We start from the raw sequence: 23,994 nt of genomic DNA on the forward strand, positions 1-23,994 counted from the left end.
GCTTGAATGATTGTGCCATTATCCAAATAGGCCTATGATAGGCTATACAGGCTACTGCACTTACACACACAGAAAATCAGAAAAGCCCATAGATGTATGCTCTCTTGGGGAAAGAAATGAAACAAGCTCCAGTCATCTTTTTGAGTGTGGACTGTATTACTGTACTGTATATGGACTGGAATTACGCACCTCGTTCAAACCATGAAGTTGGGAGAGAACATGCGATGCTGGTGCAGGACTTGCGGCCAATAAAGTTTATAATTATAGGCTAGCGAATTTGATTTTAATTTTGAAATATAATACATTTTTATATTAGTAGACTGACGCATTACTTTTGATAATATTTCCCCTAATGTTATTCCTCTTTCTCTATATGTTGTTGCTTCCTTCCTTCCTTCCTTCCTTGCTCTCAACAGTTAAACAGGTTTTGTTGTCCTTATCTTTATCATTGTAATGACATGCTTGAATAGTATAGGACTAGAATAAGATGCAGACGGCTTTTAGCTTCTCTTCATGCATATTGAATGATTATGGGTCTAAATACACAACTGCTATAGCCTATCGCAATCGCTTAGTGTTCTCTTCCTTCTTGCAAACTCATCGCAAGTTATTTATGCTGCTGCATTTAACATTCAGCAAACAAGAGCAAGCTTGCATCCCTCTTTGAATAGTCTATTAGTATAAGAAAATGCAACAACAACAAAAATGTCCAACAAGCTATTCTAGTCTAGAATTTCCTGGGACTCCACAAGAGCTAAAACAAAGAAAAGAAAATGAGAGAGGCCAGCTGAGAGCACACTCTAAAAACAAACCTTTCCTGGACTTTCTTTTACGGGTTCTTCAAATTGAAACTGTGGGAGAACCCCGATAAGTTATTCAAAGAACCCCTTTTAATGGATCCTAGAATAACCTTTTTGAAGAACCTTTTGGGATTAATTTTTGAACTACCCCCCTTCCCTACTATTTTTATTATTAATAATACGCATAACAATAACAACAATAACACAATATTTGGGTTGTCAGTGTTTATTATGATTTTAGTGGCAATGCAGAATAAAAACATCTAAATATGAGGTAAACTCCCAGCAGAGGCCCAAGTCCAACTGATATATCCTCGGACATGTTGATGTTAATGTGTTGATGTTCTCTGTATCCATAGCCAGAATGATTTTGCAGTGCATGGTGATCAGACAGATTTCCTGTTATATTCATCAGAGGTGTAGGGAGGGTGAAGTCTGTGAATCCCAAAAATTGTAATTATAAAAATGTAACAAAAGATGCACACAACAGTATTCATACCTTGGTTTTTGTGATAAATGTGAATGGAAAAAAACTGTTTTGATAATGGTTTTCATACACATACCTTAATGTAGAGGCCTATAGGATTTTCATTGAAGAGGAAAGGGAGGAGGATGGTACATGTGATCTACATAACATACCAATTCCAATTGACATACATGTGTATGCCTCCTCCTCTGTATACCTACAGACACAAAAGTGAGCAGTTCAGTCATCTGCACCCAATACAGTTAGCCTCAACATATTCGTATAGTATAAATATTCATACATATTACCTCTTTGTTGATTGATATCCATTGAATTGTGACCACTTTCTGTTTTAGAAAGATTTTTGCAAATAAAAGAAGATAGCTGGTATCATCATAAAACAATTTCAATTTAGATCATACAAGGGACAAACCTTACCTTAAATTGAGGAGATCTTTACAGTTTTTCAGTTAAGTGCCTGCACCTGCTGTCCTTTCAAATTCAAATCAAAGTGTTTCAGTTGGGCAGTTGGGTTCCTGCATGAACCCCCACCAACTAAGGAGGTTCCACGATGAACTCCACCTCTTATGGGGTTCTTGGAAGAACCTTTTAGGGGCAATTTTCAGTGCCAAGAACCTTAAGGTTCTTTGAAGAACTTTGAGGATCTTAGAATAACCCTTGTTGAACCCCTGATTTTTAGAGTACAGGTGTGGATTGTGCAAAACAACAGTCATAATATGGAAAGAAAAATCATAGCACAAGTGCATGAAAGCCAAACACACTACAGCCAATAGGCCTACCTCAGACATCATTTTGTGTATTCACTCCTGTTCAGTTTGAGTTCAGTGAACTAATGGTATAAACTACTTAAGTACAAATACTGTAAAGTCCTACTTAAGTAGTGTTTTGGGGTATCTGTACTTTACTTTACTATTTATATTTACTGCACTACATTCCTAAAGAAAATAATGTACTTTTTACTCCATACATTTTCCCTGACAGCAAAAAGTACTCCTTACATTTTGAATGCTTAGCAGGACAGGAAAATTGTCTAATTCACACAATTATCAAGAGGACATCCCTGGTCATCCCTACTGCCTCTGATCTGACTCAACAAACACAAATGCTTTGTTTGTAAATGATGTCTGAATGTTGGAGCGTGCCCCTGGTTTGCTTAATATAAGCAATTTGAAATGATCATAATTTTACTTTAGTAGTATTTTACTGGGTGACTTTCACTTTTACCATTCTCTATTAACATACTGTATCTTTACTTTTACTCAAGTATGAGAATTGGGTACTTTTTCCACCACTGCTAATATGGTGAGAGCTGAGTAGAAAGGATGAGAGGAATAAAGGGGATTAATATGAGGGTGCAGCCTGGAGGTGGAGGAGGCCCGGTGGAGTTGGGTTTCAGGGCAGGGGGTGGCCCGGGCCTGCAACGGGAGGAGTCGGAGTTTGTTCAGCAGGCAAACCAAGGAGGGTTAGTTCGGGTCTGTTCGTTTCACTAACTGAGGTTGTTTGGTTCAGTCGCTGAATGCAGTGAAAAGTTTACACAGCTCATCAGACAGTCGCTGTTTTCGTGGGCCAAGGAACAACTGAGCTGACGTATGAGCGGACATTGTTGTTTTTTTCCTCCGGTGTGACTGGCAATAGGTGTAGGCAACAAAAGTGCCTGCTCCTTTGTAAACAACAGAGATTTGAGATGAAGATACCGGACGTGATTCAAGCTCTCCTCTTGGTCCAAAGTAAGTAGCCAACCCAACTTGAAATACTACACTGTTATTTTATTAGCTTTTCGACTACTATAATTTTGTCAAGCCTATACACATTGTGTTCATTTTGGGTCATGATGCATTTGATCTCGCCTAGTTTAACCTAACACACAACACAATGAGTCTGAGTAGTTATGCACTGTTTTAGCACTAGATTTGTGAATGCGTGTGTGAGTGTGTGCCTGCGTGCGGATACGTGCACGCATAGGTATGGGGGATGGGTCCTGTTGCCAAACCAGCAAGGAAAGCTCAACATTTCAAAGTCTGAAGTAGATGGCTCATTTTCTCATGCCCATATAATGTCAGATGAGAGGTAGTCCTACCCTGTTGTTGTTTGGACAGAAATTCTCATCTAAAGAAAAACCAGCTGCTAGAACTCTGCTTCCAGACAGGACTATGAACTGTCTGTCTGTCTGTCTGTCTGTCTGTCTGTCTGTCTGTCTGTCTGTCTGTCTGTCTGTCTGTCTGTCTGTCTGTCTGTCTGTCTGTCTGTCTGTCTGTCTGTCTGTCTGTCTGTCTGTCTGTCTGTCTGTCTGTCTGTCTGTCTGTCTGTCTGTCTGTCTGTCTGTCTCTGCTTATTTTTTTTGCTCCTATCGATTCTCTTAGCAGAGGACTGTAAAGCAGTTGAGTATTATGGGATGTGTGTTTGGATACTGGTTGATGACCAGTACAGTCTTCCATTCCAGTGAATCAGTAAGTGAAGGCACAGCTGTTCAGACTAGAGCATGCAACAGTGTGTGTGTGTCTGTGTCTGCGCACGCATCTGTGTCTGTGCGTGCCTCTATGCAGGTATATGTTTGAGTACATTATGTGTTTAACTATGTATCTAATATACAATGTGTGTGTTTCTGTCATTGGGTGTTTCTGTGGTCTGGAGTAACAAAGAGCAAATTACAGTGTGTTTTATAGGGTCTGTTTTTCCAGTGTGGTAAAGTTGTGGTGTTAGTTGCATGCTCTAGTCTGGTGGGGCTGATTCCTCTACGCCCCTCTTACTAAACACCCATTCTGAGCCCCTGGACAACACAGCTACGTAGGCTTACCCTCCACCACTCTCTCCTACACCTCACCCACTCATAATCACCCTCATCACCTCACCTCTCTCCCACACCTCACCCTCATCACCTCACCTCTCTCCCACATCTCACCCCCATCACTTCACCTCTCTCCCAGACCTCACCCTCATCACCTCACCTCTCTCCCACACCTCACCCTCATCACCTCACCTCTCTCCCATCAGAGCAAAAAGCTGCCACCTTACGTCCTCCTCTTATCACCCTTCACTCTCTCTTTTACTTTCTCTCTCCTTTAACCTGCTTTCCCCAACTCTTTCCTACCGTCTCTCTCTGCCCATTTATCTCTCACTCTCTCTCTCTCTCTCTCTCTCTCTCAATTAAATTAAATTAAATTCAAGGGGCTTTATTGGCATGGGAAACATATGTTAATATTGCCAAAGCAAGTGAAGTAGATAATATGCAAAAGTGAAATAAACAATAAAAATGAACAGTGAACATTACACTCACAGAAGTTCCAAAAGAATAAAGACATTTCAAATGTCATATTATGTCTATATACAGTTGTAGCAAATAGCATTCTAGTTTGCTCTGTTTTTTGGTTAATTCTTTCCAATGTGTCAAGTAATTATCTTTTTGTTTTCTCATGATTTGGTTGGGTCTAATTGTGTTGCTGTCCTGGGGCTCTGTGGGGTGTGTTTGTGTTTGTGAACAGAGCCCCAGGACCAGCTTGCTTAGGGGACTCTTCTCCAGGTTCATCTCTCTATAGGTGATGGCTTTGTTATGGAAGGTTTGGGAATTGCTTCCTTTTAGGTGGTTGTAGGCTCTTTTCTGGATTTTGATAATTAGTGGGTATCGGCCTAATTCTCCTCTGCATTCATTATTTGGTGTTCTACGTTGTACAGGGAGGATATTTTTGCAGAATTCTGCATGCAGAGTCTCAATTTGGTGTTTGTCCCATTTTGTGAATTCTTGGTTGGTGAGCGGACCCCAGACCTCACAACCATAAAGGGCAATGGGTTCTATAACTGATTGAAGTATTTTTAGCCAGTTCCTAATCTTTCTTTCTTTCTTTCTTTCTTTCTTTCTTTCTTTCTTTCTTTCTTTCTTTCTTTCTTTCTTTCTTTCTTTCTTTATGGTACAGCTGTGCATAGTTTTTACGTATACTTCCTCTCTCTGAGTGTGATTAGTGGGCCAAGGTGTGTGTTTGTGGAGCTCTGGACAGGATGAGCAAATCAGAGGCAAAGTCATCTCAGGTCAGATGGAGGGCTTGGACAGAAACCAGAAAGGGATGTTATAAGTCAGTTGGAGCAGCATCCTTTCTCATAACTTTGTCCTTATAGGCACATATCTGGCATCACTTTAAAACTCCCCAAATCCCAACCATAAACCCATTAGGGATGGAATTGCAAAACTGACCTTGAATCAGCGTGTAGCGGCCTCTTGCTCATCCTCCATTTTCCACCAGAATGTGTTCCTCAACTGAACACTTCATCCTTTTCAAAAGGGTTCCAAAATAGGTTCCCATGAACACTTGATCTAGGGCTTTCCCCCATTGTGTGTCGAATGGTTGAAGTTATCCAGTGGCAGTGAAACAGCTTCATGTTGAGTGACCTTTGGCTTTGGACTGGCTATGACACCTTGGGATTTGATGGGGTCTCTTTAGCTAGAATGCTACTGCTGTAATGTTACTGTAGCTTCTGTGGGTTTTTCCTGAGTCTCCTGTAGTGTGTGTATCTGAGTGTGTTTTTACATACACGTGTGTGTTTAACCAGAGTCCCATGTTGTGCGTCTCCTCCGTGTGTGTGTTTGTGTGTGTGTGTGAGTAGCGTCTGTGTTTGTAATTACAGTACGATGATTCTCATGTTTCTGTTACAGTCCCTGCAGCCTTCCTCTTCACTGCTGGTGAGTAGCCTCTCACTTTTTTACCGGACTAGTGTGTGTGTTTGTATGTATTTAGTATGTGTGCAACTTTAATGGGTTAGGTTTGAGTGTGTGTACAGTATAAGTGTGTGTGTATTAGATATGACCGTGTTTGTGAGTGTGTTTATGTCATGCAAATACTGTAAGTGCATGCTTCTCTCTCTCTCTTTCTTTCTTTCTTTTAGTGTTGGCTCAGTCCGACAGCAGCAGTGTGGTTGTTGCGGGCTACAACGTGAGCGCCCCCACTGGCTCTAGGGTGGTACTGCAGTGTGTGAGCGGGCGCATGGTGTGGACCAGGGACAGTCTGAAGGACAGACAGAGGGTGGTCCACTGGGACCTGTATCGCCCAGGGCCAGACTATGCCATGGAGAGGGTGGCAGACATGTTCTCTGCTGGAGACCAGCGCATCTATAACGGACACAACCAGGGGAGGGTCAGCCTCAGCCAATCAGCTTTCAACGACGGAAACTTCTCTCTCGTCATCAGAGGTGAGAGCTGTCTGTCTCTGTCTTTTTGTCTGTTTCTCTTAATGTGACTTTAGGCCATCTCTTTCTCCTTATCTTTCTCTCTCTCTCTCTCCCACTCTCTCTAGACATTGCGATAAGTGACCGAGGCCTGTACTCCTGTAACCTGCACCATCACTACTGTCACCTGTATGAGACGATCAGAATACAGGTCAACGTCACCAAGTTACGTAAGTTCTGCCTTATCCCAAGTAGGGGAAATAGTCATGATATGGTCATATTGTGATCTATCTGTGTGGGTTTCAGGTCGTAAGGAGCAGCGGTTCTGGGACGGTCAGAAAGCTGTGTTTGTGGTGTTGGTCGGCAGCACGGTGGTGTTGCCGTGTGTGAATCGCCGCTCTGTGTGGACAGAAGATGGCAGTGAGGAGGAACAGCAGGTGTGTGTGTGTGTGTGTGTTATGAATGCTTCTTAACAGCACTAGAATGAGATGAGGAAGAATTAGACAGTGATGTCATTTAGGAGGAATGTATCTGGGCAGGAAGACAAATTAAACTCCAAGTGAATAGAACTGAATGGAAAGATTGAAACAGCTGGCTTCCTTAATGACATGATCTCAAATAATTCTCAGTCTCAGTCTTGTCATGTATATTTCCTGGGCACTTTTATCACCTAATATCTATCTTAACCCTCTATCCCATCTTAGGTAGTGCATGCTTTCCCAGCATTGATTTCATTAATCATGTAAAGTCAGTCCAGTGATTACTTCAAGGGTAGTTGGAAAGAAGGATGTATGGTCTCTTTTACTATAATGTATTGTCCAATCCTTCTCTATCTGGTCTTAGGTGGTGCATTGGGACCGGCAGCCTCCGGGTGTTCGTCACGACCGTGCAGACCGTCTGATAGACCTGTATGCCTCTGGGGAGCAGCGCAGCTACGGACCCCTGTTCCTCCAGAGGAAGATGAACATCAGCGCTAAGTCCTTCTCACAGGGAGACTTCTCTCTGGCTATCTCTGCCCTGCAGGTCCTCTATAACACCATCCCGTGTCTGTCTGTCTGTCTGTCTGTCTGTCTGTCTGTCTGTCTGTCTGTCTGTCTGTCTGTCTGTCTGTCTGTCTGTCTGTCTGTCTGTCTGTCTGTCTGTCTGTCTGTGCACAACATGTAACAACTGTGTAACATCATAGCAACTACAGTGGTACAGTGGTAAAACAGGGATTTCTGACTGTATGCATCTGGCTGTCTGCCCCACAGCCAGGAGATCAGGGTCTGTACACCTGTCACCTACATCATCACTACTGTGGTCTTCATGAGAGAAGACAGTTTCAGCTCACCGTAGGACCACCTGAGCCTCGGGCTACTGTTGCCCCCAGAGCACTGCCCAACCAAGACAAGGGTGAGATACTGCATGTACACACAGATACACACAGACATACATAATATACAGTACACACAGATACACACACACATACATAATATACAGTACACACAGATACACACAGACATACATAATATACAGTACACACAGATACACACACACATACATAATATACAGTACACACAGATACACAGAGACATACATAATATACAGAACACACAGATACACACAGACATACATAATATACAGTACACAGATACACACTATACTGCACTCCAGTTGACCACTGTAGAAATCGTACACGTGCTTATGTACAACTTAGAGAGAAATCCCAGCTGCTCTTTCATTTGCTCTCCTCTCTCCCTATCATCCTCAAACATCATTGGCTTTTCCTTTTCTCCAAACAGCACATTTTAAGAGGGGGGAGGGGAGGAGGAAGAGGGGGACAGAGAGTGGGAGTATAGGAGGAGCAGGGAGAGAGAAAAGAGAAGGAGAGGGGGAGTAACCAGTCGTAGTTAGGGGATTAGATTTGTTTTATGAGCAGTTCTTCCTGCCTTGTCAGCTAGTGCGGCGCCAGACCCCTAAACCACCCTCCTCCCTTTTCCTCACCCCCCATACCCCTCCTTACGACACCTCCCCCTCTTCACCCATCTCTCCCAACCAAACCCGGCCTTCCAAATCCTCCTTACCCCAACCCACCCTGGCCAGTCTCCCTAGCCTGCTCCCTCCTTACCCCTCTCCCAACCCAAACAGCCTTCCAAACATCTCCTTCCTTACCCCATCTCCTTCCTTCTCCCACGCCTTACCTCGCAACCCACCCACGCCAGTCTCCCTAACTTCCTAAACCCACTCCACCACCTCGCAGCATTCAGCCCCCCCCCACACACTCTCAAGAGGGAAAATGTGGAGGGTGGATGGAGTGCGTGTGACGGGGAGGGGGGGTGTAGTCTGAGGTTAGTTTTGAGGATCTGGTTTTGTCTTCAGACAGTCCCTGTCCCATTCCGCTCACTCTGCAGTTAGCCCAGTTAGCTATGTTCTCTTCCTTTCTCTTCCTTTCTCTTCCTTTCTCTTCCTTTCTCTCTAATTCCCATTATTACCTCCTTTTCTTTCTCCTTTTTTTCTTTGCTCCGTCCATGATCAGCAGATAACTATGTGTTTACATCTGGAAATCACCCAACCCACCACGGCAAATGGAGAGAGAGAGAGAGTGTGTGTGTGTGTGTGTTTGGGGAGGGGGTGCTATTCTGAAGCCACTAATGGGAGAATGTGGGAAAGTCATTGAGTGTGGTTGAGAAATATCTGTGTTCTTTGGAGCCATGACTGTGTGTGTACAGTATGTGTGTTTGGGTGTGTGTGTTTTCTATCAATTCAAAGTTCCTCCAATCTCAGTGGAATAACATATTTAAAACTTAACTCTTAGCAATTCCCAAACCCCCTACTACACCCCACCTCCCATCCATGACAGAACTGACACACACACACACACACACACACACACACACACACACACACACACACACACACACACACACACACACACACACACACACACACACACACACACACACACACACACACACACACACACACACACACACACCAGTAGATTCTGTGCCTGTAGTACCCTCTGATTCTGCCCAGGGTGTCTGGCTTGCTGTTGACTTTGGCCCAGACCGGACATTCTAAACGAGTTAGAGCATTTTTCTCTCTCCCTCTCTCTATCTCTCTCTTTATCGCTGTCTCATTCCTGTTTTTCTCCTCTCCCTATCCTGAGGTCCTACAGGCACTTATTTGAACTTGACTTTGCCTACGTCTTGAGTTTGTTTACCTCATCTCATCAAAATGTATTCACTTTTCTCTCTCCCTCATGCTCTCTTCCTCCCCTCTGCCTTTCTCCTTTCTTTTTCATTCTCCTACTTTCTCCCTCTCTTTTTCATTGTTTATTGACAGAATCAGGAAGATCGCCTCAAAAGGGCATTGGATAGCATGAACAAAAGCAAATCATCTGGATGGGACATTATTCCTCCTGAGGTCTATTACGTTTAAAAAAATCAGAGACAGCAGAGGTTCAAACTCTAGAACTCAGTTCCTACATTTGAATATAAAAATGGATTTGATCAATCTAAACTATGCTTCATTTTATCTCTGGGACACTCAGGAAGACAAATCAGAGCAAGATTACGAATGTAAGTACATTATTTACCTTCAGAGGTAAATGTATCAACCAGTTGCTATTTTTCACTGTAATAGCTACTGTAAATTGGACAATGCAGTTAGAGCAACAAGAATTTAAGCTTTCTGCCCATATAAGACATGTCTATATCCTGGAAAGTTTGCTGTTACTTACAATATCATTGTAATCACATTAGTGCACGTTAGTAACAACCGTCCCGGTTTAGGGACACCGATCCCGTAGAGTTTAAAAAAGGTAAGGATGCCACCCAGTGTTCTCACTATCGCCACCTATCTTTGATAAACACAGATATTAAATTGTTTTCCAAAATGTTGTCATCCCCTCTCAACACTTACCAAAATTGATCCGCACGGAACAAAGCAGGTTTGTTAAAAAAATGTAATCCTCGGATAACCTCTGTCGACTATTACATATCTTAAATGCTTCAGCAGAAACAACTGCTCCTTGGGCTGTATTATCTCTCGGTGCAGAAACAGCTTTTGATAGACCAGAGATATAACTCTTCTAATCTGTCTTGGAACATATGGAAATTGGCTCCAATTGAATTAAAATGATTAAAATGCTATATGCCAATCCCTCAGCCATAGTTATAACAGGCAATATCTGCTCCATCCAGAATCACAAGAAGCCGCAGACAAGGTGATCCAATTTCACCCTTGCTATTTTTATTATATATGGAACACCTGGCCCAGACAATTCGTCAATCAAAGGAAATAACACACATTTCCGTCAAATCAATTGATCACTTCATCTCATTATATGCAAATTATATTTTACTATATCTAGACTAGTGGTCACCAACCGGTCAATCGCGATCGCTGGTCGATCTCCAAGGCGTTCCTAGTCGATTAAACATTTCTGCAAAAAACGATAAAGGCTGCATTCCAAACACTTAACAGACACACCCTCTCCCCTCAGCCGTCAAATTAAGTGGACATTTCTGATGATGTTTCATGATGTCTGACGAGTTTACACTTGCAGGGCAAGGGGTGAGGGAGGAAGGAATTCATTTTAAATGGACCGCCCCTGCCCTGATATTCGTCACTCGGTAGCTTGTGGGTGCTTTATATGCGCTACTGTCAATTATGATTGCATGTCTACTTATATTAACTTTATAATTATTAATATACGCATAATGTATGATAGATAGCAAATTAATTAGCTTACTAACGTTAGCCTGCCTAGCTGTAACTTATGAAGAAGGGAAATGTTTTATTTCTACAATTTCCAAAAGCTAACCAAACAAAAACATAATTACCTTTAGGAGATGTGTTTGTGCATGAGTAGCACAATTTTGAAGTTATTTACATTCATTTTTACTTCTACTTGTACGTTGACTTCTCCATATTGACCTTGAGGTTTTAAGTTTTGGATGCACAATCATCGCGAATTGATTTATGGGGCGTTTCAGGCCCCGAAGTGAACATATGTCACACCCTGATCAGTTTCACCTGTCCTTGTGATTGTCTCCAACCCCTCCAGGTGTTGCTTGTTATCCCTGGTGTATATATCCCTGTGTTTCCTGTCTCTCTGTGCCAGTTCGTCTTGTATGTTCCAAGTCAACCAGTGTGTTTTTCCCGTGCTCGTGCCTGTTCTATTCTCTTTTACTAGTCCTCCCGGTTTTGACCCTTGCCTGTTTTCTGGACTCTAACACGGTGAGACGTCTCCTGGGTGTTTGACCAAGGGGCAGGGGTTTCCAGTACCTGGTTGACTGGGAGGGTTACGGCCCGGAGGAGAGGTGCTGGGTTCCCACTAGAGACATCCTGGATCCAGCCCTCATCACCGACTTCCACCGCCGACACCCCGGTCAACCAGGTATGCGCCCAGGTAGGACGCCAGGTGGCGCCCCTAGAGAGGGGGGGTACTGTCACACCCTGATCAGTTTCACCTGTCCTTGGGATTGTCTCCACCCCCTCCAGGTGTTGCTTGTTATCCCTGGTGTATATATCCCTGTGTTTCCTGTCTCTCTGTGCCAGTTCGTCTTGTATGTTGCAAGTCAACCAGTGTGTTTTTCATCTGCTCCTGCCGTTTCTATTCTCTTTTACTAGTCCTCTCTGTTTTGACCCTTGCCTGTTTTCTGGACTCTGTACCCGCCTGCCCTGACCGACCTCGAGCCTGCCTCCCACGCTGATACCTCCTGGACTCTGAACTGGTTTTGACCTTTTGCTGTCCATGACCATTCTCTTGCCTACTCCTTTTGGACTAATACATATCAAAGGCTCAAACCATCTGGGTCTCGCCTTGTGCCCTTATAACATAATTGTACACTCTCAAACTCCATTAAAAACGAGGGCTGAGGGGCTTACGTTGCAACCTTTGCTTGTGTGGCTAATCATTTGGGCCGACGACAAATATGGCCTCGGATTTCCCCAAGAGCATAAAGCGAGGGTAAGTGGACGAGGGTGTATCTATTTCGAGTTTGAAATGCGGCCAATGCCTTGGGTTCCAATGTTTTATTCATTTCGTGCTGTTGGCGGTAGATGCACTTGATTCAGCAGCCCTAGTACCGGAAAGGCAAAGTGTTCCCATTTTGAACCATTTCATGTGTCTGAAGGTAGAACTCCACCTACTCAGCAGGCCCAGAGAGCAAATCAATTGCACCTATAGGCCTACCGCTGGCCAATCAGATGGCTCAGATCACCATGTCTGCACAGTTTCCCCAAGCCATAGACTGTAAGAAGCATTGAACGCACAGCAAAGTTGATACTGTGACATTTCAAAAACATTTAAAACCATGACTAGGGAAAGTTAATGTGTAAGTTGTTATTCAGCACTGTTAACACTTTTACAAGCCACAAAATGCGTGTTCTCCCGACTTCTACTCACGCTACAACCAGCACTGCAGCTGTAATGAATGAGTATAGCAAAGTGTTCCCATAAGCTTGCTATATTATTAGCGGGTTGTCTTGTTTAAGTATCAAAAGTAGTTGTAATTGCTAAAATATACTTAAGTATCAAAAGTATAAATCATTTCAAATTCCTTATATTAAGAAAAGCAGAAAGCCACATTTTCTAGTTTTTAAAAATGTATTTACGGATAGCCTGGGGCACACTCCAACTCTCAGACAATTTACAAATGAAGCATGTGTTTAGTGAGTCTGCCAGAACCGAGGCAGTAGGGATGACCAGGGATGTTCTCTTGATAAGTGTGAATTAGACCATTTTCCTGTCCTGCTAAGCATTCAAAATGTGTCAGGGAAAATGTATGGAGTAAAAAGTACATCATATTTTTTAGGAATGTAGTAAAGTAAAAGTTGTCAGAAACATAAATAGTAAAGTACAAATACCCCCCAAAAATGACTTAAGTAGTACTTTAAAGTATTTTTACATAAGTACTTTACACCACTGGGGCCTATAGCCTACTGCACAAAACTCCTTGCTAAATAACTGTTTTTAATTGGTTAATGTTGATTAGGCTTATGTTTTTTTTAAGTCAGGTTTAAAACAAATCTGAGTGGGCATTTTGACTCAGTAACTTGACTCAAAAGGTTGGTGACCACTGAACTAGACAATGTATCTCAATTGCTCACAAACACATTGAAGATCATAGATACATTCAGTTGATAAAGTCAGAACATTTATCTAACCAAATCAGCCCTTCTGCCTTTTCAAGACCCCGATGGAGGACTCCATCTCTACTTATGGTATACCAATCGTTTCCAATGTAAAATACTTGGGAGTACATATATTTCCTTCCTTAGATAAAACCATTGCCAAAAACTTTAACGGAACTCTCAAATCAATTGAATTTGACCTCATTAGATGGAATAATATCCCAGTTGCTTTAACCAGCAGAATATCTATTGTCAAAATGAATATATTGCCACAGCTGAATTTCTGTCGTTCAGTGTTTCTCATGGCTCCCCCTTCTGGCTATTTGGATAAAATTCGTAGTGCGGTTTCAAACTTTATATGGCAAAGTAAACGATCCCAAATAAAAATGTACAAACTTACAAAGAGGGGAAGACATAGGAGGAATATCCATACCTAACTTGTATTTCAAGGCACTAGCATTTCGCCCCATGAATGTAAATATTCAATGCTTTTCATCTATTATGTTACTTAACGATGATAGCTCCTTGACTCTCTCAATCAAACAGAGATGATTACTGCTGGCAAAATACACTGCTCAAAAAAATAAAGGGAACACTAAAATAACACATCCTAGATCTGAATGAATGAAATAATCTTATTAAATACTTTTTCTTTACATAGTTGAATGTGCTGACAACAAAATCACACAAAAATAATCAATGGAAATCCAATTTATCAACCCATCGAGGTCTAGATTTGGAGTCACACTCAAAATTAAAGTGGAAAACCACACTACAGGCTGATCCAACTTTGATGTAATGTCCTTAAAACAAGTCAAAATGAGGCTCAGTAGTGTGTGTGGCCTCCACGTGCCTGTATGACCTCCCTACAATGCCTGGGCATGCTCCTGATGAGGTGGCGGATGGTCTCCTGAGGGATCTCCTCCCAGACCTGGACTAAAGCATCCGCCAACTCCTGGACAGTCTGTGGTGCAACGTGGCGTTGGTGGATGGAGCGAGACATGATGTCCCAGATGTGCTCAATTGGATTCAGGTCTGGGGAACGGGCGGGCCAGTCCATAGCATCAATGCCTTCCTCTTGCAGGAACTGCTGACACACTCCAGCCACATGAGGTCTAGTATTGTCTTGCATTAGGAGGAACCCAGGGCCAACCGCACCAGCATATGGTCTCACAAGGGGTCTGAGGATCTCATCTCGGTACCTAATGGCAGTCAGGCTACCTCTGGCGAGCACATGGAGGGCTGTGCGGCCCCCCAAAGAAATGCCACCCCACACCATGACTGACCCACCGCCAAACCGGTCATGCTGGAGGATGTTGCAGGCAGCAGAACGTTCTCCACGGCGTTTCCAGACTCTGTCACGTCTGTCACATGTGCTCAGTGTAAACCTGCTTTCATCTGTGAAGAGCACAGGGCGCCAGTGGCGAATTTGCCAATCTTGGTGTTCTCTGGCAAATGCCAAACGTCCTGCAGGGTGTTGGGCTGTAAGCACAATCCCCACCTGTGGACGTCGGGCCCTCATACCACCCTCATGGAGTCTGTTTCTGACCGTTTGAGCAGACACATGCACATTTGTGGCCTGCTGGAGGTCATTTTGCAGGGCTCTGGCAGTGCTCCTCCTGCTCCTCCTTGCACAAAGGCGGAGGTAGCGGTCCTGCTGCTGGGTTGTTGCCCTCCTACGGCCTCCTCCACGTCTCCTGATGTACTGGCCTGTCTCCTGGTAGCACCTCCATGCTCTGGACACTACGCTGACAGACACAGCAAACCTTCTTGCCACAGCTCGCATTGATGTGCCATCCTGGATGAGCTGCACTACCTGAACCACTTGTGTGGGTTGTAGACTCCGTCTCATGCTACCACTAGAGTGAAAGCACCGCCAGCATTCAAAAGTGACCAAAACATCAGCCAGGAAGCATAGGAACTGAGAAGTGGTCTGTGGTCACCACCTGCAGAACCACTCCTTTATTGGGGGTGTCTTGCTAATTGCCTATAATTTCCACCTGTTGTCTATTCCATTTGCACAACAGCATGTGAAATGTATTGTCAATCAGTGTTGCTTCCTAAGTGGACAGTTTGATTTCACAGAAGTGTGATTGACTTGGAGTTACATTGTGTTGTTTAAGTGTTCCCTTTATTTTTTTGAGCAGTGTATATATACCTATTTTAATATTTTATACTTTCAGGCCCACATGGAAGGGGTGGTATGGGGAGGGTTTTATCTGGTCGCTGGGAGAGGGGTGGCTGGTCTGGGGGGGGTGACTGATGAGCAACCCTAGTTGCTAGGGGGGTTGGATGGAGAGATGTTGGCTAGGTGGGGTTGGGGGTGGAGTCCCACTTTTTGTTAGCTTTTTCTGTTATTATTATTTTATTATTACTTAAACTCTGTGTATTTCTTGACGTTTTTTTGTTGAGTGGCAGCCTATGGGTACATGTTTTCTAAACTTAAACATTTAAACGGATAATGTATCTGCAACCCCCCCTCAAAAAATGACAAAACAAATAACTTGGTCATAAATAAATAAGAACAGGAACTTCACTTGATGAGAGAGAGAAACAAAAAAAATGAGGCAACAACAAATTCAATCCCTTTTAGACAACTTCCTGGACAAAACGTTCCGCTGTAATAGTGAAGGTGTAAACTTGGCAGTAGAAAATCTAAACAGTATATTTGACCTCTCGGCTTCCCTATACAATCTAAAAATTTCAAACAAATAACTGAAGAAAGTTAACAACAATGACATGGTTCAATGAAGAATGCAAAAACCTAAGAAAGAAATTGAGAAACCTATCCAACCAAAAACATAGAGACCCAGAAAACCTGAATCTACGCCTTCACTATGGTGAATCACTCAAACAATACAGAAATACACCACGGAAAAAGAAGGAGCAGCACGTCAGAAATCAGCTCAATGTAATTGAAGAAGCCATAGAATCGAACCACTTCCGGGAAAATTGGAAAACAAACAACACAAAGAGTTATCTATCCAAAATGGAGATGTATGGGTAAACCACTTCTCCAATCTTTTTGGCCCTATAACAAAGAACAAACAGCAAAAACATATACGTGATAAAATACAAATCTTAGAATCAACTATTAAAGACTACCAGAACCCACTGGATTCTTCAATTACATTGAATGAACTACAGGACAAAAAACAAACCCTCCAACCCAAAAAGGACTGTGGTGTTGATGGTGTCCTCAATGAAATGATAAAATATACAGACAACAAATTCTAATTGGCTATAATTAAACTCTTTAACATCATTCTTAGCTCTGGCATCTTCCCCAATATTTGGAACCAAGGACTGATCACCCCAATCCACAAAGGTGGAGACAAACTTGACCCCAATAACTACTGTGTGATATGCGTCAACAGCAACCTTGGGAAAATCCCCTGCATTATCATTAACAGCAGACTCGTACATTTCCTCAGGGAAAACAATGTACTGAGCAAATGTTAAATCGGCTTTTTACCAAATTACCGTACGACAGACCACGTATTCACCCTGCACACCCTAATTGACAAACAAACAAACCAAAACAAAGGCAAAGTCTTCTCATGCTTTATTGATTTCAAAAAAGCCTTTGACTCAATTTGGCATGAGGGTCTGCTATACAAATGGATGGAAAGTGGTTTTGGGGGAAAAACATACAACATTATAAATCCATGTACACAAAATTGGCAAAAAAAAACACATTTCTTTCCACAGGGCCATGGGGTGAGACAGGGATGCAGCTTAAGCCACACCCTCTTCAACATATATATCAACGAATTTGCGAGTGCACTAGAACAGTCCGCAGCACCCGGCCTCAACCTACTAGAATCTGATATCAAATGTCTACTGTTTGCTGATGATCTGGTGCTTCTGTCACCAACCAAGGAGGGCCTACAGCAGCACCTAGAAAAGAGCTGTTAAAATTCTTCAACCACCTAAAAGGAAGCAATTGAACCTGTAGAAGAGTCCATTAAGCAAGCTGGTCCTGTGGCTTTGTTCACAAACACACCTCACAGAGCCCCAGAACAGAAACACAATTAGACCCAACCAAATCATGAGAAAACAAAAAGATAATTACTTGACACATTGGAAAGAATGAACCAAAAAACACAGCAAACTAGAATGCTATTTGGCCCTTAACAGAGAGTACACAGTGGCAGAATACCTGACCACTGTGACTGACCCAAACTTATAAGGAAAGCTTTGACTATGTACAGACTCAGTGAGCATAGCCTTGCTATTGAGAAAGGCCGCCGTAGGCAGACCTGGCTCTCAAGAGAAGACAGGCTATGTGCACACTGCCCACAAAATTAGGTGGAAACTGAGCTGCACTTCCTACCCTCCTGCCAAATGTATGACCGTATTAGAGACACATATTTCCCTCAGATTATACAGATCCACAAAGAATTTGAAAACAAACCCAATTTTGATAAACTCCCATATCTACTGGATGAAATACCACAGTGTGCCATCACAGCAGCAATATTTGTGTCCTGTTGCCACAAGAAAAGGTCAACCAGTGAAGAACAAACGCCAATGTAAATACAACCCATATTTATGTTTATTTATTTTCCCTTTTGTACTTTAACTATTTGCACATTGCTACAACTCTGTATATAGACATAATATGACATTTGAAACATCTTTATTCTTTTGGAACTTCTGTGAGTGCAATGTTTACTGTTCATTTTTATTGTTTATTTCACTTCTGTTTTATCTATTTCACTTGCTTTGGCAATGTTAACATATGTTTCCCATGCCAATATAGCCCTTGAATTGAATTGAGAGAGAGATTCTACAAGTATGGGTAGCTGAAGCCCAATATGGCGTGTGGGTGTGTCGAAAGGAGTGCACACTTACAAAAATAAAGGGTTCTTCAGTTTATCTCCATATGAGAACTGTTTTGGTGCTCGGTAGAACCCTTTGCAGAGGTTCTTCCTAGAACTCTCTATGAACGGTTCTACCAAGAACCCTTTTTATCTTTTAAGGGTTATTCTTAGAACCCTCTATGAACGGTCCCACCAGCCTTATTAGCCTTTTAAATTAAAGTCTTTATGACTACATACTGTATATCAAATGGTCTTTCTTTGAGGGCCTAGTTATACCCTAACAATGGTGTTAGTAAACTCCTGGTTTACAGGCCACATCAGGCCTGCAAATTACATTATGCACACTTGCAAAGTGATGTGTACTTCCTATTGGAATCCGGCCAGAGTGAGGATATCCAACAATTAGAACTTTTAATCACCCGAAGCCTGAATTCAGAATGGGAAGATGGATAAATGAGACTACCTAAACCAGGGGCATCAAACTCATTCCTTGGAGGGCCTAGTGTCTGCTGTTGGTTTTTGTGTTTTCCTTTCAATTGAGACCTAGACAACCAGGTGAGGGGAGTTCCTTAGTAATTAGTGTAGAAGAAAAAGAAACGCACACCTATTAAGGCGAGGTGCTGGCTAGCGGAGTAGAAAACTTGAAAATAAGGGAGAGCCGCACACTCTAGGAGCTCAGATGCAAAATGTCTATATCCAACGTTTCGACAGCCAAGCTGTCTTCATCAGGGTATGACCAGGTGAGGGGAGTTCCTTAGTAATTAGTGACCTTAATCAAGTACAAGGGAGGAGCGAAAACCCGCTGACACTTGGCCCTCCGTGGAAAGAGTTTGACATATGTGATCCAAACCATCTAAACTGGAAACGAATATCAAGGGTGACAGTCACAGTAAGCACACACATATACAACGCATACTGGCAACAGTACACCCATCATCAGTACTTTTAATAAAAAATAAACAATCGTCAGTTTTATAACTGGACATTTACAATTATTTGTGTAAAAATAAAATAAAATACGACTCCAAACTCTCACGGTACGGTAATTGCTTGGTGAAAAAACAAAAACAATGCTCAATCAAAACCGTCTAACATATAGCAGAATGCTTTTGACACACCCACTCCTTTCCTTTCGACACACCTACTCCTTTCCTTTCGACACACCTACTCCTTTCCTTTCGACACATCTACTCCTTTCCTTGACACACCCACTCCTTTCCTTTCGACACACCTACTCCTTTCCTTTCGACACACCCACTCCTTTCCTTTCGACACACCCACTCCTTTCCTTTCGACACACCTACTCCTTTCCTTTCGACACACCCACTCCTTTCCTTTCGACATACCCAGTCATCAGTCCTTTCCTTTCGACACACCCAGTCCTTTCCTTTTGACACACCTACTCCTTTCCACTCATTTCCTTTCGACACACCCACTCGCACATACTCCAGTCACCATATTAGGCAGCAGCTACCCCCTCCTCCCCCCCTACCATTTGGCCCACTTCTCAGTGTTGTTCAGGCAGAGAGTGGAAGGGTCTGTCTGAGACCACACACACACACACACACACACACACACACACACACACACACACACACACACACACACACACACACACGAGGATCCCAGGAGATGGACCAAGGCCAAACAAACAGATGGTTCTGAATCAGATCCCTTTGTTTACGGTCGTCTCTGTGTTAAGTCTACTATGACAGAAATGCTTGAAGAGTTACAGTACAGAAACCACTGAATCCCCTACTCTTTCCCTCTGTCCATCCTTCCATCACTCTCTCTCCTTCCCTCCATCCCTCTCTCTGTCTTTTACTGCCAGGAAAAGTAAATCACAGTATGACTTCAGGTCTGGAACTCGTTTTGGCTCAGACACGCTGGGCAGCTGCTCCCCGGCTGCCTCTTGCCTTGCACATTTTTTTACGAGCATAAAGGAAACCAGCAGTTGTAGTGGCTCTACTTCTCAACACTCAGTAGATCAGCACACAGCTATTGTTGATTGTCCAATTGTTGTCCACTATCATGGATAATATATAGAGATTTTTTTACAATGTTACAACACGGCTTGGCACTGGTAGGGATGACATCATGGCATTGGAGTTCCCAATTGACATGACAAAAGAAACAAAGATGCACGTATACATACACACACACATACTGTACACACACGCACACACACTGAATAACTGTGAGATTGACTTGTACTGGCTTTTCAGGGAAAGGAATCTAAATGCCGTAGCCAATGATTTCACAGTCTGATCTACCATCTACATTGCCATTATAACCCCCCCCCAAGAACGGTCTGAAATCAAATCTGTACAAATACCCAAAAGCAAGTACAGTCGTACAGAAACGAAATACATTTTTTGGGGACATATCCCTAAGCCTGAACATAGCAAACAGGTCGGTTAATGATTTATTATGTCTATGAGCTCTATTGTACAGGAGATGATCCAATGTTTAGCTGCTGTTGTTGTTCACTCGCTTTACCAGAGCAGCATCAGTGAAGCTTCCAACAGTGACCAGAGTGCACCACCTGGTGGCCAGAATATACTTTTATCTTGGTCTGGGTGTATTACAGACAGGGGGAGCTGTTGGTTAATAATCTTCTCTCTGTTCCTCAGAGGATAGCAAGGCTGAGGCGTCACGCGTCATCAACTTCATCCTGCCCGATCAGCGACATCATTTCCTGCTGCCCCTGGGCTACATCCTGACTACGCTCCTCCTCCTGGCCTTCATTGTGCTCATCATCATCATCATTACCCACCGACGCAAGACCAAAGGTCTGAGCTCCTGTACTAAGACCTGACTAACTAACTTTGGATCTGTCTGTCAGCTTTCTCTCTCTCTCTGTCAGTGTGTCTGTCAGCCTGTCTTCATCTTTACTGTGTTTTTGTGTTTCAGCGGGGGAGTTTTACCCACAGACATCTTTGAGGTGAGAAACTTGGACGCACACATGCACACGCTCGCTCACTCACTGACTCACTCACTGACTCACTCACTCCTCTCTCTGTGATAGATCCAACAGGGGTGACATGGCCACCAATGAGTTTGAGATGGACGTTCCTGAAGTCAAGACGTGCAACCAGGAGGAGAAGAAACTAGGTGTGTGTGTGTGTGTGTGTGTGTGTGTGTGTGTGTGTATATATATATATATATACACATAGATACACTCCAATCTCTTTTGTCTCTCAGACTACAAAAACAACCTGCTGAGGGAGAAGGTTCAAATGTCCACCCTGCCCAAAGTCATCGACCTGGACAAAGGTAACACACACACACACACACACACACTTAAACCCTCCATGTCTCTCATCCATATGAAGTACGCAGGGCCGGCTCTAGCCTTTCTTTCTTTTTCATAACACACTTTATGCAATTTTACTCATTTTGCCATGGGGTGGAGAGACATTTTTCAGTTTGAAAGCAAATTTCCTGCAATTCTACACATTTTGCCGTGACTTATTCCATGTTAATGATATCTGATTGAGTGTGACTAACAAGATCAATGGGATCCTCCTGGAGGTCAGGGCCCCTGGACACGTGCCCTATGTGCCCTGTCAGTATTCGGCCATGATTACTACAAGTTTAGATAACTGGTTAGACTAATTTACCAATCTAAAAATTGTTAGCTGACATGGCTAATTGAGCGACTGTTAGTTACTGACAAAATAAGTTGAAAACTGATGATGCACAACACATTTTCTAACTTACACAACAGGAAGGTGAGACCCTAACTGAGTTTTTTTAAATACACTGAGTGTACAAAACATTAACAATACATTCCTAAAAATATTTCTTTAACCCGTCTCCTCCCCTAAATCTATACTATTTTGATGTGAATAGAACAAGTGACATCAATAAGGGATCACAGCTTTCACCTGGATTCACCTGGTCAGTCTATGTCATGGAAAGAGTAGGTGTTTTGTACACTCAGTACAAAATATTACATTCAATTGACTAGATATATATATATGTTTATTTATTTATTACAATAGTCTCTCTCTCTCTTTCAGAGATGGAGAAGGTGTATTGGAAATGAGAGGGGAGTCAGCTTGCCGCTGGCTGGTCCAGAGGCAGACTCTACAGACACAGGCTGCATTCCAAACCAACCCCTAGGCCCTCTGCTACTGGTGTGCTAGTGTACTGTAGGGATGTCCACTCTACTCCACTAGTCCCACCTCTACATTCCACCTCAAGCCTCTCACCCACAGTTAGACCCTTCACTCACATTTGATAACCACAATGTGATTGTAAAGCTTACTGTATGCTTCACAGGTGAAACAGTTTGCGCATATATTATGGCGAAATGTTGTGCCGTTTTTGTTCGTTTTGATGTTCGGCAGGTTCATGCACACAAAACATTTTCTTGAGGCAAGTCAAAGTTCGGTAGTTGAAGTCTACACCCTTTTGTCGGTGATTGGTCAACTGTACTACTCCTAGTAGGAGTGGGAACTATGGAAGGGATTCTTCAATGAAGTGTTTGTTGTCATTCAACGAGAGACAACTCGTTTTCATGCATGTGACTAAGACCTCCTCGGCCAAAACGTCATTTATTACAGATTTCTGGATTTATCTTCGATTAATTCTGACTATTTTGAGGAAGTGTATACTGGCTATGTTGTTGCTTCGGCGTCTCGTGCTTTTGTCTTGTTTTTCAAGCGAAGGTCTTTTAAGGGAGTATGTGAGGCACAGACGTTTGCTTAACCTAGCCGAGTTCTGCTAGGAGCAAAGCGAACCTAGTATGTGGGCGCCTTTAAACAGTTAAACAGCAATACTATTACCTTCATATTGTTACAATTATGTAATTGGTTGCAAAAAAATGCCGTTGTGGAAAGGTATTTATTTACAAAGATGCACAGGGTTTAAATTACAGGTTTGCCGAAGCCCAGAGTTTTTCCCATGTTAGGTTAGATGGTTAGGGTAACTCCAGTTCCTATGAGGCAGGTACCTGTGTTCTCTCAGCACCACTGAACCCTCTAGAGGGGAGTGAAGGCCATGACTTCTTCAGACAGCATTACACGCTACAGATATAAGTCATCCTTAGACACAGACCTAGGATCAACCTACAATCCCAACATTAACCATTAAGAGGGAACAATGCAAAACTGGCCATAGATCAGAGTCTAGGGGCAACTTCATCCTACTCTGCTTCACATTTGCAACTACAGTATATACAGTAATTGTTAATAAAAACCTATTGTGAGTGATCATACTGCCATCACGTGACTATATTGGTGTATTGTACTGTCTCCTTTTGACTGACTAGGTCGTCATTGTAAAATATAACTGGTTTTCAATGACTTACCTGGCTAAACAGAGGTTAAATAAAGTGATACAAGTGTAATTTTGTAATAAATAAGCCATTGCATTGCACATTATGAACTGTTTTTATTTGTGTATTCTGATGCTTTATGTTACTATTGTATTGTATCGTTAATGGACTGAATCCCTTATATCCGTTAAGTTTTGACACTTTCCTGTATCATGTCTCCTTGTCTGCATAACAAATAGCTTATTGGGACAATAAAGATCTACTCTACCCAACTCTACTTTCTGTCTAGACTTTCCTCTGTCAACAGTCCTTCCATCTTATTGC

At 42.7% G+C, this 23,994-nt stretch overlaps 1 protein-coding gene across 2 annotated transcripts; it reads left to right on the forward strand.

The window, feature by feature from the left end:
- Positions 1-2,711: 2,711 nt before the first annotated feature.
- On the forward strand, positions 2,712-23,947 carry LOC106583134 (matrix remodeling-associated protein 8). 2 transcript variants are annotated; one of them, XM_045705194.1, is made up of 13 exons: positions 2,712-3,014; positions 5,930-5,956; positions 6,160-6,462; positions 6,567-6,668; positions 6,745-6,875; positions 7,282-7,461; positions 7,689-7,830; positions 21,020-21,178; positions 21,300-21,330; positions 21,415-21,500; positions 21,591-21,662; positions 22,242-22,311; positions 22,412-23,947. In XM_045705194.1, the coding sequence occupies exons 1-13, from the start codon at positions 2,972-2,974 to the stop codon at positions 22,512-22,514; spliced, it is 1,449 nt and encodes a 482-aa protein (XP_045561150.1). In that variant the 5' UTR covers positions 2,712-2,971; the 3' UTR covers positions 22,515-23,947. The 2 variants fall into 2 exon arrangements, with proteins under 2 accessions (XP_045561150.1, XP_014022443.1); XM_014166968.2 differs by lacking the exon at positions 22,242-22,311.
- Positions 23,948-23,994: the final 47 nt, after the last annotated feature.

The sequence above is a fragment of the Salmo salar genome, chromosome ssa22 (genome assembly GCF_905237065.1).
Source record: "Salmo salar chromosome ssa22, Ssal_v3.1, whole genome shotgun sequence".
Lineage (NCBI taxonomy): Eukaryota > Metazoa > Chordata > Actinopteri > Salmoniformes > Salmonidae > Salmo > Salmo salar.